The sequence below is a fragment of the Globicephala melas genome, chromosome 1, assembly GCF_963455315.2.
Source record: "Globicephala melas chromosome 1, mGloMel1.2, whole genome shotgun sequence".
In the NCBI taxonomy this organism is placed as follows: domain Eukaryota; kingdom Metazoa; phylum Chordata; class Mammalia; order Artiodactyla; family Delphinidae; genus Globicephala; species Globicephala melas.
In genome coordinates this window covers 183,693,354-183,709,411 of record NC_083314.1, presented here as the reverse complement: position 1 = coordinate 183,709,411, position 16,058 = coordinate 183,693,354, and the positions used below count along the sequence as shown (strand labels likewise).

The 16,058-nt window shown below is 56.3% G+C and overlaps 1 protein-coding gene across 5 annotated transcripts in view; it reads left to right on the top strand.

Moving 5' to 3' along the window:
• KCNAB2 (potassium voltage-gated channel subfamily A regulatory beta subunit 2) overlaps positions 1 to 16,058 on the top strand; it is a 96,886-nt gene that overhangs the window by 48,369 nt on the left and 32,459 nt on the right. Inside the window, exon 2 of one of the 5 annotated variants that reach the window (XM_060283918.1) lies at positions 2,722 to 2,965. The exons of 3 other annotated variants lie outside the window; for them this stretch is intronic. In XM_060283918.1, coding sequence (XP_060139901.1) covers positions 2,748 to 2,965 — 218 coding nt within the window. In that variant the 5' untranslated portion in view covers positions 2,722 to 2,747. Of the gene's footprint in view, positions 1 to 2,721; positions 2,966 to 16,058 lie in introns of those variants that run through there. One more of the 5 variants, XM_030880359.2, reaches the window with a different exon arrangement.

The following is a 16,058-nucleotide window of genomic DNA, read 5'->3' as shown; positions in this document are numbered from 1 at the left end:
CCCTCCAAGTCCTGGCCGCACCCACTTCACCCATCTCATTAGGGATGTGTGTCTGCGCCAGAGCGGGGGCGATGGCTAATGTCCACATTTCACCCTACACGGCTCCCTCGAATCACTCAGGCCCATGTTCACATGCGACCTCTGGAGAGGCCCCCGCCTGCCCACCCATGTCCCCTCCACCCCGTTTTGTGTATTTTGTCCTCATGCCACGTATCATAACTGGTGCCAGGGTCCACACCTCGTGGTTGCTGGCCACCTCCCACACGTGGCATGCTCCCACGGTGAGGCCAGCCCCGTCCAGTTTTCCAGGCGGGTCCCGTGCAGCCCGAGGCAGCCTGCACAATAGGCCTCTGCTCATCCCACTTCACAGACGTGGAGACTGAGGCTCGGAGCAGCCCAGGTGCCTGCCTGGGTCGCACCGAGTGGGTGACACACCCACTGGACGGGGCTGCCCGTGTCCAGAAGCAGGGCACTCAGCCACACTGTCATTGCAGCTCTGGGGCCGGGGCTAGATTTCCAGAGCCAGACCAGACCAGGATTGCTTTTTGCGGGTCATGTCTTGAAAGCTCTAATGGCTATTGATCTCAGCCTGGCTGGGCCTGGCTGGGAGCCGTCACGTCTGAGGTGGGTCCTGCTCTTCGGGAAGCACCCCTGTAACTGCTGCTTGCCCAGCTGTTCTCTCTGAACAAGGACCCCCAGGGAAGCCAGGACTGGCCTACTTCTGCCCCACACAGGCCACACAGACGCCTTTGAAGCATCTGCCTGACAGGTAGTGGGCAGCGTGCACTTGGAGGGGAGGAGGGAGGGAGGGAGTAGGCGTTGCTACCTGTGGGCATCCATGGTGCCACGTCCAAGGTCAAACCCACCCACCGCCACCGAGCCTGGGCCCCCTCTGCTGCCCCAGAATGATTCTCCTGGAAGGTGGGTATTTTCGTGTCCTGCAAAAGCATCCCTCAGAGACCTTAGTCCAAACCCTTGGGGGATGCTAGAGGTTCTGGGCCCCCCTGAGGGTCTGAGATATGGTGATGCAAGTCCTGGCCCAGGAGAAGGCAGCCTGCAGAAAGCCTTGGCCTGAGTCAGGGGGCCAGCCCAGCCCCTCCAGGTGCTGGCGGCACGGCCAGTGAAACACCCAGTTACTACTTCAGTAGCTGAGGGTGCAGCAGTGAAAGTAGATGGAAAAGTCCCCGCCCTCCTGGACCTGACCTTCAGGGGGTCAGATGCACCAAACAAGATGACTAGAGAGGACAGAAGCAGGTTGTCAGGTGATGATACCTGCCGTGGAGAAAGGAGGATATGAACTGGGAATGGAGAGCTCACCTGAGGAAGGACCAGCCCAGGCGACCCCAACGCCCTCTCCGCCCTAGGGACTCTGCAGCTGCCTCAGCCCCCAGGGCAGCCTGCCCAGCCCTTCCCAGGGATAATGGAACTTGTTTTCCCTTAGGGCAGAGGTGGGGACAATGCTGGTTCCTCCAGTTCTCGGGCTGGGCTCCAGGGTCCAGCTGACCCCAACTGAAAAGACGCATCTCACCTCGGTGACGGTGACAATTCTGGGGACATGGTGCAGGCATCTGGGCCGGGGCAGAGGCCCTTGGTCAGCTGTGCGGGGCGGGGGGCGGGGGAGCCCCTGGATTGTAGAACAGCCCTGCCCCCTGCGGCCGTGTCCATGTTGCCCAGTCAAAGCCACTGCAGGATGTGGACGCACAGCTGTGATGCCGGCCCTTCACTGAGCTACTCACGTGTGTGCGTGAATTGACACAAGGGCAGCATTCTGTGCACACATGTGTTCCCCCTCTCCTTTCCTTTCTTGATGCTGTCTCCTGGGACTCATTGCCTATCGGTCCACGTGGAGACACCTCACGTGGCTGCATAAATTTCCATTCTACGGATGAGCCGTCATTTACATAACCCATTTCCTATTGATGGACATTTACGTTTTTAGTTTCCAAGTGTAATCATCCTTTCAGATGATGATTTAGCAATGGTTCTTAACATTTAAGCTTTGCAATTTCCAAACCTGTTCCCTCCGCCGCTTCACTCCCTCCTTAAATGCATCCGCTCGGTATTTCTATCGCAAAAACTCGTGGATTGTGACACAATTGCTTTGAGCATGGAGCCCAAAGAACTGTGCTGGTGCAATGGCGCTTTCTACAAGCAGAGAATGCACATGTGGATAACATTTCCCTTTACCAGGCTGTGAACCAACAAATAGGGCCTTCCTGGGGGAGCGATGTCCCCTGGCAAAATCACACTGGAGTTTGCTTCAGCGACAGGTGTGCTTATGCTGCTTCCCCGGACGGCCCTGTAACTGGTTTTACCCTGGGAACCCCTCCAGGGGGTGCCGTGAAGTCCTCCACTCTGGGGGCCGGGCTCTCTGCATGCTCCTGCCCCCTTCGCATTTGGAGCATTTTTGGGGGGGATCTCCCACCTGGAATGCAGCTTCGCCTGTGCTTGCCTCATGGGTGCAGGGGCAGAGGGGGTGGCTCAGCCAGAGTTCCCGGCCAGTGCAGCTTTGAGGACCAAGAATCTCAAGCCAAAAGGTGTTTACATTCTGGGGCCGGGCCCTGTCCCCAGGCGCCAAGAGCCCTTGGTGGCCACTCTATCTGGAGGACGTGTCCCTGCTGCAGCCCCTGCCCTAGCCCCAGGGCCAGCGTCCAGCCTGGGCACCGGGGACGGCGGGATGCTCTCTAACCCATCACCACTCGGCGTTTCCCATCCGGACAGCGGCAGCTCCTGGGCCGGGTGGGACCATGTTGTCCATGACGTACAGCGAGAGCCTGAGGAGTGTGGTCGGCAGGTGTCACTCAGACTGGGCCCTGCACCCCGTCCGCCAGGCCAGCACGCTGGAGCTGCAGCAGCTGCGGGAAGTGCGGGCAGCAGCCCAGGCCAGGAACATGGAGAGCTTCCTGCGCATGCACGGCCTCTCCCTGGACAGCTGCACCGCCCGGTGCACCGGCATGAAGTACCGGTAAGGGCTGGGCTGGGCGGGGACAGGAGGAGGTCCCCTGGCCGAGGAGGGGGCCGAGGCAGGGGCTGCGAGAGGGATGCAGCCCAGGAAACGGGGTAATGGCGTCACTGTCAACTGGGGCAAACTCCTTGGGGTTTAAGAATGCTGACCGTAGGACTTCCCTGGCGGTCCAGAGGTTAAAACTCCACGCTTCCACTGCAGGGGGCACGGGTTCCATTGCAGTTCGGGGAACTAAGATCCCACGTGCTGTGTGGCACAGACAAAAAGAAAAGAATGGGGCTTCCTTGGTGGCGCAGTGGTTGGGAGTCCGCCTGCCGATGCAGGGGACACGGGTTCGTGCCCCGGTCCGGGAGGATCCCACATGCCGCGGAGTGGCTGGGCCTGTGAGCCATGGCCGCTGAGCCTGCGCGTCCAGAGCCCGTGCTCCGCAAAGGGAGAGGCCACAACAGTGAGAGGCCCGCGTACCGCAAAAAAAAAAAAAAAAGAAAGAAAGAAAAGAACGCCGACCGCATAGGAACGTATAAAAGAGGAAAATGAGAGTCTGCATAGTCCTTTCCTCCAGAGATAAGCTCTGCTGCGTTTGGTGTGTCCTCCATGGGAAAAGAGTATGGTTTCTTGAAAAAACTTTGCCGCAGGAGTAAACATACTATGTCATTTGTCTTCTTGCCGTGTCATTGGGACACATTAATTATCAGGGGTTGACTAAACACAAATTAGGGGAAATCCCTCAATTCATCGTCTCTACCAACAAATCCATCCCAGCACCAGAAACCCGTGCGAGGTCCTGGGGACCAAGATGTGCTTAAATTGGGCTGTCCTCATGGGAAGTGGCCTCTGAATTGGTTGCTGCAACTACGCTTGTAACTGTGACCAGCAAAGGCTGTGGAGTAGGTGTCCCTGTGTTCTCGGATGCGGGCCTGGAGGGTTTCTTCTGAACCTCAGAAAGACATTCTGTTTAGCTCGCTTGTCCCTGAAATCAGCATCTGGGACAGTGCTCCGACCTGCCCACTTTCTCCTCTGAAAGCCTCAGAAAGTGGCCAGAGGAGCCCCAGCGCTGGCGTTTGAGTTGATAAGTTACATATACGAGGCTTTCTTCCTGTGCCTCCCAGGGACAAGTCCTGGCCAGAGCCAGTTGGCCAGAAGGGACCCCACCCACCCACCTAGTCTATGTACTGTTGCCAGATTTAGCAAATAAAAATATAGAACGCCCAGTTAAATTTGAATTTCAAATAAACAACCAGTTTATGCCATCATCGGGACGTAATAGCAGAAGTTATTCGTTGTTTATCTCAAGTCCAGATTTAAGTGGGTGTCCTATATCTGATTTGGTTTCCATCTAACGCAGGCCCCAGGGGTTATCTGACTGTTCTCTGGAGAGAAGAACAGAGACCAGCCCTGTTGCTGTAACATTTTCTCCTTTGGACAAGTGTTTGGATCTTCAGCATGAGGTTGTCATTTAAAGATATAAAGCACTTCTGCCCTGAGTCCATTAGATGGCAGGATTCTTAAGGCTTTGCATTATAAATCCAGTTGTAAAGGAAGGACAAAGGGTCAGCTAGTTTGGCCTCGAGGATCTCCTGATTCTGACGGAAATTTCTCAAGAAGGAGATGAGGGTCTGCATTTTTTCTTTTTCTTTCTTCTTTTTTTTTTAAAGATTTTTTTGATGTGGACCGTTTTTTAAAGTCTTTATTGAATTTGTTACGGTATCGCTTCTGATTTATGTTTTGATTTTTTTGGCCTTGAGGCGTGTGGGATCTGAGCTCCCCGACCAGGGATCAAACCTGCACCCCCTGCACTGGAAGGCGGATTCTTAACCACTGGACCACCAGGGAAGTCCCCGCATTTTTTCTTTTTTTGGCAAGTCATTGATACTTTTCATTAATCCAGCAAATGTTTACTCAAGATCTATCTACTTGGCTCCAGGCAACAGGCTTGCCAGATGCTGCAGGAACAGGACAGACAAGGTCCCTCCCCACCCCATTGGACATTACATCCTGCTGGGGGATGGCAGAGAAAAAGCAAGTAAATGCCTAAGAGAGTCAGGGAGACCAGGGGCAGCTGAGACCCCAGCCGTCTGAAAGGAGGACCAGTTGAAGACATGGAGAAGAACTTTCCAGTCCAAGGGGACAGGGGCACATGTGAGGAAAAAAGGCCCAGGGCCAGAGCGAGGAAGGCAAGTAGAGGTGAGGCAGGGTGGGCAGGGGGGCCGGAGCCCGTCCCCCGTCCCAGGGAGACCTCACCTCCCTCGGGTGTGGATACCGTTTGTAATGGAGGGGGCACTGGGGTGAATTTTGTCCCCCCAAATTTCATCTACCCAGAACCGTAGAATGTGAAGCTATTTGGTAATAGGCTCTGTGCAGATGTAACTACTTAAGATGAGCTCACAGCGGAATAGGGTGGGTCCTAAATCCAGCGCCTGGTGTCCTAATAAGAAGGCCCAGTGAAGACGCATAGGGAAGAGGCCCTTTGGTGGTGGAGGCAGCAGTGGGAGGGACGCGGCCACAAGCCAAGGAACCACGGCCACCAGAAGCTGGCGGAGGCCAGGATGGATCCTCCCCTGGAGGCTTCAGAGAGAGCGCAGCCCTGCCCATACCCAGATTGCAGCCTTCTGTCCCCCGGAGCTGTGAGAGAGTCAGGTTCTGTTGCTTGAAGCCCCCCCAGTTCGTGGAACTTTGTCATGGCAGCCCCAGGACCCGAACACAGCCGGGGGGTGTGAGTACTGGAACAAATCTCTTATTTGCCTGACACCCCAAGGAAAAGGTCTGTGTCCCATCTGAAACACGCTGGACTAACTGTGGGGCTGAAACACCCTGGGGAAACCTGCTTCCCAAGGAGCAGAGTTGACAAGAAAACCACTTGAGGCTTTAGCATTGGATGGGCCAGATGTCGCCCCTGTAGGGCCCGCCCTTTATCTGGTGGATTTCATCTTGCTGCCTCCAGGGGTTTCGGTTAACTGGGAAGAGGGCCTCGGAAACCACGACCAAGGGTTATTAAAGATCCCAGATAGATGCCGTTCCGCGGTTAATGTTCCCGGCAGCAGCTGGGCTGGGACTCAGCTAAACCTGGTCTTAAATATTAATATAAAAAAGATAAAGCCTCCAGATAAGTGCTGCTCCGTGGAGCAAGGCGACGACGTACCTCGGGCACAGACACCATATCAGTCGACCTGAGCCTGCAGCTGCGGGAAAAGGCTTTCTTGTTAACTTTTCCCATTTTTTTTTTTTTAACTGTCCTCAACTCTTGCTGTTTAAAAAAAAAAAAAAATGCACTGAATTTTTAAATCTACACAGTCCCTTTGTAAGCTCCCCTTCCCCATGTCCCCCTGACTGTAGTGATGGAGGGTCTGGAGATGTGGCCTGAGACAGGGCAGCAGCTGTGGCCACAGGCCGGCCAGAGGCTGTGACCTGGGCCCAGGCAGTGCCAGCTGGATACCGGGCCTGGTTCAGGTGTGTTCCTTGTCCGCTACCCACGGCATCGGGAATGAACCCAAAGTTCCCACCATGCGCGGCCCTTCCTTCCTTCCTTCCTTCCTTCCATCCATATCTCAAACATGCAAGCTCATTGCATCCTCAGGGTCCTTGCACATTCTATTCCCTCCCCTGGAAGGTGTGTCCTCCAGATTTTCACAAGGCTCCCATCATCACATCTTTGGCCTCAAAGAGACTTTCCGCACCACCCAGTCTAAATAAATGCCCAGTGAGTCATCCTCAAGCTCACTGTCCTGTCTCTCTTACCTTGTTTTTGCCCATCTGCACCCCCCTGAGAGCACAGCCTCTGTCTGTTCCCAGCACCTAGAACATTTCAAGCCTCTGTAAGTATTGCCTGGGTGGCATTATGCGGCCTTGGTCTTAACCCACTTTTCAGAATATTCCCCTGTAAAGTACGTCTCCTGCCTGCTGCTTCCTTGGCAGCAGGACTGGAAGCTGTGTCTGAGACTCCCTGATGCAGCCTGGAGGGCGGGGAGCCCCGGGCAATGAGCCTTGGTCGTGAGCTTCTGGTAGGGCGGGCCGTCCTGCGTGCCTGTGGTTTTTGCCTCTAGATCGTAGCCTCTTACCACGAGCCGCCTACAGGAATCACGGGCAGTATTTGATTCGTGGTCAAGTTCATCGAACAGACTCTCCAGTTGCTCATTTATTCACAGGAGGTCCGTCAGGGAAGACTTCCTGGAAGAGCTGGGAACCCAGATGTGTCTTAAAGGATGGGTGGGAAAAGGAGGAAGAACAGAGTCCAGAGAGGGACGGTGGGTGGAGCAGTGCAGGCGGCCAAGCGGGGGGCCGGTCCACCTTGAGACAGTCCCATATCAGTGTCCTGGGGCTGCCGTAACACAACGCAGTGCCCAGAACAACAGCTGTCTATTCTCTCATGGTCCAGAACCCGGAAGTCTAGACCTGGGGTCAGCAGGGTCACACTCTCTGAAGGCTGTAGGGAAACATCCTTCCTTGGCTTTCTTTTTCTTTTTTCTTTTTCACTGGGGTATAGTTGATTCACAATGCTGTGTTAGTTTCAGGTGTAGCGCAAAGTGACTCAGTTATACATCTACTTATATCCATTCTTTTTTAGATTCTTTCCCGCATAGCTCATTACAGAGTATTGAGTAGAGTTCCCTGTGCTATACAGTAGGTCTTTATTAATTATCTATTTTGTATATAGCAGTGTATATATATCAAGCCCAATCTCCCAATTTATCCCTCCCCCGTCCTTTTCCCCCGGCAGCCATAGGTTTGCTTTCTACATCCGTGTCTCCTTGGCTTTCTTTGCCTGTAGACACATCACTCCAATCTCTGCCTCCATCTTCACGTGACTGTTTTCCCTCTGTGCATCTCTGTCTGTCTCCAGATCTCCATCTCCTTATAAATACAGCAGTCATTGAATTCAGGGTTCACCCCCAATCCAGCAGGAACTCAATCTTCACGTAATAATATCTACAAAGATCCTATTTCCAGACGAGGTCACGTTCACAGGTGCCGGGAGTTAGGACTTGAACATGTCTCTTTGGGGTCACATTTCAACCCACAGCGGGTCCCAAGGGCTGTCTCAAGTCCTGAGCCTGCAGGGACATCGCTGAGTATCGTGAGCGGAATCCTGGCTCCCCCGCTGGTACCTGTATGAACTTAGACAAGTCACCTGGCCTCTCTGTGTCTCAGCGTCCCCATCTGGAAAGCAGAGACTATAGTCACTTCCTCACAGAAGTGTGCTGAGGACTAAAGGCGATAGTGACGGAACTTAGGGCTCCCGGCTTGGCTCCTGGTGGGAGAGAAACCCCAGTCTTGGAATCTCATGGGCGGAAACAATAGCACCTGGAAAGCAGATGGGAAGGGAGCGGGGAGGGAGGTGGCGAGACGAGCCCGACACTCGGGACGAGCTGCCGTGCAATGATCCGGGGGTCCCGCGTGGGCCCCCGTGGAGGGCCGGCCCAGGACCGTGGTGTCAGCCACCCATGGCCTGCATTCGTACTGGGTCTGCTTCTGCTGGCAGTGGCCACCGTGCTGGGGCCCAGCGGCGGTCCCAGGCCTGGAGACAGCCACCCATCCCTCTGCGGGTCCTGGGCCTCCCGCCCCAGCTCCCCTGCCTTTACAGGGACATCACAGCTTCTCCCTCCCCTGTGTCGGGCAGGGACAGGAAGGGCTGAGCGATCCTAACACAACTGCTGGTGCGTGGCTTTGTAACCAACGCACAGCACAACTCAGTGTCTCCCAGGCCCTCCTGGCAGCGGGAATCTGGGGGTCACCTGCTAGCAACACGGATCCTCAGGCCCTGCCCAGAGATTTGGGGGATCCGCCCCCAAGAGGCTCCTCTGATTGGGCAAGGACAGGAACCCTGGCTGACTGGCTCTCTGCCATCCACATGGAAAGGCGGGGGTCAGCACAGCTCAGTCAGACCCGCAGACGGGGCCAGGCAGCGTCCCCACCCTCACCCTTTAATCTGGGGGTCTGAGAGCAGGAGCCTCCGCTGTGAAATGAGGGCGGGCCCAGCGTTAGTCTCCTTCCCTTGACCTCTCTGTGCCTCGGTGTCGTCCAGTGAACGGGAGCATCGCAGGGCCCAGCTGAAGGCTGTGGTGGGAACTCAGTGAGCTGCTGGCAAAGCGCTCGGCGCGATGGCTGGGGCGCAGCGGGCACCGTGTAAGTGTTAGCGCTGTGGCCGTCGTCACTGTTGTTATGCCTCCGAGGTGCTTCTAAGGATGAAAAGAGAAAAGGTGCAGGAAGTGCTTACTCTGGCCTGGGTACAGCCACTTAGTACAGCGCAGCAGCTAAGAAGCAAGAGGGGCCAATTCACGGCTGACCCGCCTTCCTGCCTTTTAGGGCGGGTAACGCTGGGCGTGACTGGGGCGTGAGCTCCCAAAGGAAGCACAGCCATAGCACTGAGCCCCCAAGGGGGCTTCCGCTCTCATGTACCAGAGGACACCTCCTCCAGGAAGGCCACCGGTCTGCCACCCTTTGCTCTCAGAAACCTCAGGGGCCAAGGACCTCCCATCCCACTGCTCCATCAGGGTGGCCCCCAACTCTTCAGCAGCTGCCCCCGCCTTGGGCAGGAAGTCACTGTTGAGTACAAATCAAGACACAGTACAGTTGGGGCAGCCTTACTGATACAGGGGAGGCACCCAGGCCTCTGCAGGGCACAGCCGAGGCTCGTCCTCATTCCTGAGTTGCTGCTGCGGTCCGTGCTTTGAAAAGCCACTTTAGGGAATTCCGTGGTGGTCCAGTGGTTAGGACTCCCCACTTTCACTGCTGAGGGCCCGCCGGGTCCAATCGAGGGGCACGCCCCCCCCAAAATTTAAAAGCCATCTCTAAAATTTCTACTCCAGGCCTCGAGGCTTCCACGGGCCTCATTCTGTGCAGGGAGAGTCCTGTCCCCTCCTACTGTGAACCTGTCACTGTCTTGGGGGAAGGATCTGGCCGGGCCCCAGCTTGGTTATCTCCCCATCCCTCACTGGGACAGGTGGGGGGTGGATACCAGGCACCACACAGGAAGCTTCTGTCCCGAGAAGCTCTCTTTCGTGGCGCTCTGTGGACACGGCAGAGCTTTTTCATTGGGGCGGCTGCCCCTCTGATGACTCACAGCAGGAACCAGCTGCTTTGTTTTAACAATAGCGGGTACTGGAGAGGCAGAAAAAAACCCAGAATCTGCTGTGGATCAAAATCAACCATCCACACTCGATGTTTCTGCCCAAAGCCCATTTCAAGTCGACCAGCCCGTGTCTGGGACTCACTTCTCCACCCAAACGTGTTTGAAAGGAGGGACCCTTTGGGGGTGACATTTTACTGTGGCAAGTTCTGGTCAGGGTCTTAAGCTTTCAGCTTTCCATCCTTGTCTAGTTCTTGTGATTTTCTAAGAACATTATGAGTTGTGACCGCTGTCTGGGGCACATGAAAAGTTACAGACTCTGGCCAGCTGTGAAAACCCACCTACCCGACTTCCCCTCTTGGCAGTTCTCCGCTGGACCCAGAGACACCTTTGTCCTGGATTCCCTGGGCGGGTTCTGAGGTCAGATGTCCATTCCCATCATCCCCGCAACACGTTACAGTGGGATGGAGTCGGGGCTGGGGACTCTACCACCAGGCCAGGCCCAGGAGGTCCTGCGAGAGTGAAGGCTTGACTGCTGCCGAAGTCTGGGAGGGCTGCTTCCTGCTGTGGCTCCCAGGCCCCTGGTGTCACTGGGGAGGCTGAGGTTGGCGACACTGGGAGGAAGGAATGGTTACTGGTGCTTGCGGGGGGTGGGAGACTGCTTCGCACTGCATGTACTATCTCAGCTGATGCCAGAGAGGTCGACAAGGATTTCAAAAGCAGAGAAACAGGAAGGGCACTCCCACAGGGCACAGCAAGAGTGAAGGCCCAGAGACTTTTTTTTTTTTTTTTTGCGGTACGCGGGCCTCTCACTGTTGTGGCCTCTCCCGTTGCGGAGCACAGGCTCCGGACGCGCAGGCCCAGCGGCCATGGCTCACGGGCCCAGCCACTCCGCAGCATGTGGGATCCTCCCGGACAAGGGCACGAACCCGTGTCCCCTGCATCGGCAAGCGGACTCTCAACCACTGCGCCACCAGGGAAGCCCAGGCCCAGAGACTTTTGAGGTCATTGACATTTTTTTTTTTTTGGTAAATACACCCATTTAAAGCATCCAATTTAATGGTTTTAGTACAAACGGTTGTCCAAAAGTCACCCATTTTTTAGAACATTTTCATCACCCCAAAAAGAAATACTGCGCCCACGTTAGCTATCGTTCCCTGATTCCCCACTCCCCCCAGCCCCCAGCAGCCACTAATCTACTTTCTGTCTCTGTGGATTTGCCTGTTCTGAACATTTCATATGAATGGAATCATACAATATGTGACCTTTTGTGACTGGTCTCTTTCTCTCAGCATGATGTTTGCAGGGTCGTCATGTCATAGAACGTATCAGTACTTCATTCCTTGGTGTGGCTGAATAACACTCTGCTGTGCGGCTCAGACCACATTTCTTTTATCCATTCGTCAGTTGATGGACGTTCGGATTGCTTGCACTTTGGGGCTGTGATGAGTAATGCTGCTGTGGACATAACGTGTTCAAGTTTTTGTGTGGGTGTAAGTTTTTCGTTCTCTGGGTACATACCTAGGAGTGGAATTGCTGGATTGGGGGTGAGGCGGGTGACCCTTTACACACTGTGGTGACTAAGTTTTTGTGGATCTCTCTTCAAGCTTAGAGCACACCATCTGGTTAAGAGCAGCCCCGGAGGAATAGTAAGACGCTAGCCCTTGTAGGATCTGACAGTTTGCCAGAGCACAGAGAACAGTGGAATGTGGAATGAAGTAGGGGATTTCCACATCCTCTCAGCCAGTGCACAGCACCACTCAAAGCTCCTGATACGGGCTTCCCTGGTGGCGCAGTGGTTGGGAGTCCGCCTGCCGATGCAGGGGACACGGGTTCGTGCCCCGGTCTGGGAGGATCCTACATGCCACGGAGCGACTGGGCCCGTGAGCCATGGCTGCTGAGCCTGCGCGTCCGGAGCCTGTGCTCCACAACAGGAGAGGCCACAACAGTGAGAGAGAGAGAGAGGCCCGCGTATCGGAAAAAAAAAAAAAAAAGCTCCTGATAAAAACACAGCTTCCCAGGCCCAGCCCCGGAGCTACCGATTCAGTAGTCGTGGCTGGGGCCCAGGAATCTGCATTTGCAACAAGCTCCTCTAGCATCCTGGTCAGGTGTGGAGCATCCCTGCCGTGGGCATGAGCTCCACGAGCCTGGGGAGGAGCGAAAGACAGAGTCTTTGCCACCTGCAGCCTCTTTGGCAGGCCTGTGGGCTTCCTGGGGGCCAAGACCTGCTGTCTTCAAGTGCAAGGTTCCAGCAGGTGGAAGGGCCAGCACCGCGGGCTGTCCTTCCTCCTTCCCATCCCCCCACCCACCCAAGGGGCTCAGGAGGGCCCCACCCTGCCCTGAGCTCAGGGACCCAGGCCAGCCAGGCCCCGAGGTTTTTACGGGCAGGTGGAAGAGGAAAGGCAGAGCCGGCCTGCGGGTCCCGAGGGGCCCCACTGGCCTCCACACGTAGCGTCTGTGAGCTGCCAGGGCCCCTGGGCAAAGGCACCAGCTCTGCCCTCCCCAGGCCTCTATCCCCGAGTCCAGGTCCCCACCTCATGGGTGGTTCCTGCTGCCGAGTCAGGCCACGGGGAGGACAGAAGGGGTATTCTTACTGGTGGGGATGGGGGAGGGCCTACACACAGGGGTCTATCCTGACTCCACGGCCAGAAACCCTCTCCCTTCTGCCGAGGGACCGTGGGAGTGCTTCCCAAGGACCGGACCCCTGTGTGAGTGCTTTGCAGGAGTGATCTGGCCATGCCTTTGTGACATGCGTTGGACACGAGAGCCCTGAGGCTCGGAGAGGGGGTCACTTACCCAAGGCTGCCCAGCTCAGGCGCAGGGAGGCTGGGACTGGAACAAGGTTTTATTCTTAACTTCTGTGCCAAGAAGGCAGGGCCAGAGCTGAGAGCAAGTTCAGCCGCCATCTACTGTGAACATCTCTGGGTGGATTCCTCTCTGGGTCCCGTCAGAGCACAGGGTGGACAGCCAGCAGGTGTGGAAGGTTCCTGCAGAGCCAAGCTGGGAGGGACAGCGTGGTCCTCAGGCCAGCCGCCTTATTCTGGCAGTGGATACCCAGGGACCCAGAGAAAGCAAGACGCCCGCCTGGGATCACACAGCGAATTAGCAGCAGAGCCTGAGCTAGACCCCTGACCACCTGCCTCCCATCCAGCACACTTTCTCAGCCCTTCCCGCAGGGCAAGATGAGATCCAAAATGTAGCTTTGGCCAGGGCCACCCTGCAGAGTGAGAGTGGCACGCTCGGGGTCAGAGGGCAAAGCCAGCCCTTCCTGCCAACGGGGGCATCTCTCTGGGTTTCAGGAAACCCGTGAGCTTTGTTCTGTCTTCATCCTGATCCCATGAGTGTGGGAAAGGAGGATGGGGTAAAGCAGGGGGCTCTTCATTCATCAATTCATTCGCCCATTCATCCATCCATCCATTCATTCATTCACTCCAGAAGTATTTATTGAGCATATGCCGAGAGCTAAGTACCGTGTGGAGTGCTGGAGCTTCTCGGGTCTCTGGCCCCTTGACCCCGGGCTTCTTTCCTAACGTCACCTGCGTCATTACCACCTAGACAGAATGGTCCTCTCTCCTCCAGATTTCTGGTGATCGGACTTCTTGTGCTGAACCTTGGTGGCAGCCCCACTTTCCTGGGTGGGAACCACCAGGGGACAGAGCTGGCCAGGCCAACTGCCCGCACGCTCAGCTGTCCACCTGGCTGCAGTGCCTCCCTTGTGCAGTCGCGGCTGAGCAGCTGTTAGCCTGGAGCACCGGCGCCGACCTCCCGGGGATAGGCCAGGGCGATCGGGCGGCTTGTGCATCCGCGTCGTTAATAACGAGTCACCTCCTGCACCTCCCATGCCTCGCGCCGGTCACCTCAATAACTTGGTGGGAGTGCCAAGAGCCACAGTGCGCAGAGCCAGGGGTGGACGCCAGGCTCCCTCCAAGGGACTCAGGGAAGCCTGGAGAAGCAGCTGCTCCCCGGAGCCCTGGGCTGCCACCCTGACGGGAGGCGCCCTCCCTCTTCCTCCTGCTGTCAGGGGACAGCAGTGCCGCTCATTGGTCGTGAGTTACTGGCAGCCCAGCCCTGCCGAACACAGCTGGGCTGGGGGCTCGGGCGGACAGAGTCAGACCAGGGTGGGGCAGAGGAAGGACCCGCAGAGAAGGGAGAGGCAATGGCATCCTCCCCACCCCTCGATTTCTGAGTTCTATCTGATCAGGTCTTTTCTAGCACATTTCTGGAAATTTCACCCCCTTCCCCCGGAGAGCGCACAGGCTTTTCTGCGTCAGAAATCTGCACTCCTGAAGCAACGCCTGGTGGCTTCTTCTCCTTCTGGGATAAGGTCTTGTCCCAGGCGGAGCAGGGCTTCCAGGGGCAGGTGACTTCGGAGCCCGGAAGGAGGGGGGACGTGGCCAGGAGCTGAGCGCCGGAAACATGCAGGTGTCCTTCGTGTGCTCGGAGCATGGCCTCAAGGGCCGGGGCCCCGAGGAGCGTCTGGGCCGGCCGGCAGCCAGCAGCCCCAGCCTGGGCTCCCGCAGCCATTTCCGCGCGGTGGCCATGGTGGCCCGGAGCCTGGGACAGCTGTCGGTGCAGAGCCTCCTGAGCACAGGCGAGGCCAGCGTGATGCACCCCGGGATGAAGTATAGGTACGCGGCGCGGGGCGGCTGTGCGGGGTGGGGGCTGCCCTCCCACCCCCGTCTGGGGGAGCTTTGCAGATGCGGGGAAAATAAAATCAAGGCTCAGGGTCAGGCTGCAGGGGAGGATGATGCCTTTCTTTCCTTCTGCTCGTTTCTTTCTTTTCTCGGGAGGGCTCACTATAGCTAAGCGCACCCCCCCATACTGGACGCCAGGTAAAGCTTCCTCTTTCTGGGAACCCCGTGGCACCGGCCACAGACCCCTGCCCTCCCCCTGGGCACACAGGCCCCAAAGATGCCCCGTGGGTGGTCTGATGCCTTTGCAGCCAAGCCACCTTGACAGACCTCAGTTTAATAGTCAGGGAGACTGGGTGAACCATGTGATGGAATTAGATCTTCCCCCCGCAACTGAGCCCGACCCCAGGCCTGGGCTCTTCTGCAGGCAGGGCTGATGCTCCACGGGGCACAGAGCCGCAGCCGGGGTTCCCTGCTAAGGGCTCAGTCCAGGCTGCCGTGTGTCCCTCTGCTTCGGCCAGTCCCCACCTACTCTGGGTACTCTCGCCACGACTAGTACGTAGAGAGCGTGCAAAGCACCCGTGTCAGGGGGCAGGGGCCTTCCTGCTGTTCCTTGCATGCCCCCCTTGCTCCGTCCAGGGCCTTGCTCGGGTGCCTGGTGGATGTACCCACGTGGAAGAGGAGGGCTGGCTTTGTACCGAGGCTCTGCGAGGGCAGGGTTGTGGGTCACCAGGCTAGAGGTCTAGCCTTTCTCACTCATGAGTTTCTCTTCACTTAGAGCCTTTAGCGCTTCGAGAATGGTATTGTTGGGGAAAGGGGAGTTCTTACAACAAACCGTCTGCATGAGCTGGAAAAGCTACGTTAGATCCCTGGTTCCCAACTGCTCTCAGTGACTCAGATCTCACAGGCCAGCCTCAGAAAAAGCCACAGAAGAGTCTGGTTGTGTTTGAGGAGAATGTCTGGGTTTCTAGCTGGTGTTGGTGCCAACTTGAAAAGTATTGAGAGAATGAATCATTAACAACTGAGCAGTGTGGCTTGAAGCAAAACCAATGCCCAGAAGTTGGACCTCACGTGAAGGAGCCGTGTCATAAGTCCCAGGCGTCCTTGAGACGAATTCTGGAATAACTGGCTCCTTCTGCGTCTCCACCCGTATCCTTTCCTTCCCTGGTCCTTGGGGGACATTTGATGTTCTTTTATGGGCCTCTGGGGTACAAGCCTTTTGTTCCCATTCTCTAAATTCAGTGAGGACAGTCCAGAGCAGAATTCTCTCTTCTAGAAGATCTGGTGGTTTATATCTTTGGTTCAGTGGGAATCAAAGGCTAAGAGTAAACAGAATCTATTTTTTAGTTTAGATTCGTGTTATCCGCTGGGACTTTTAAGTCAGTCCTAGGATATCAAA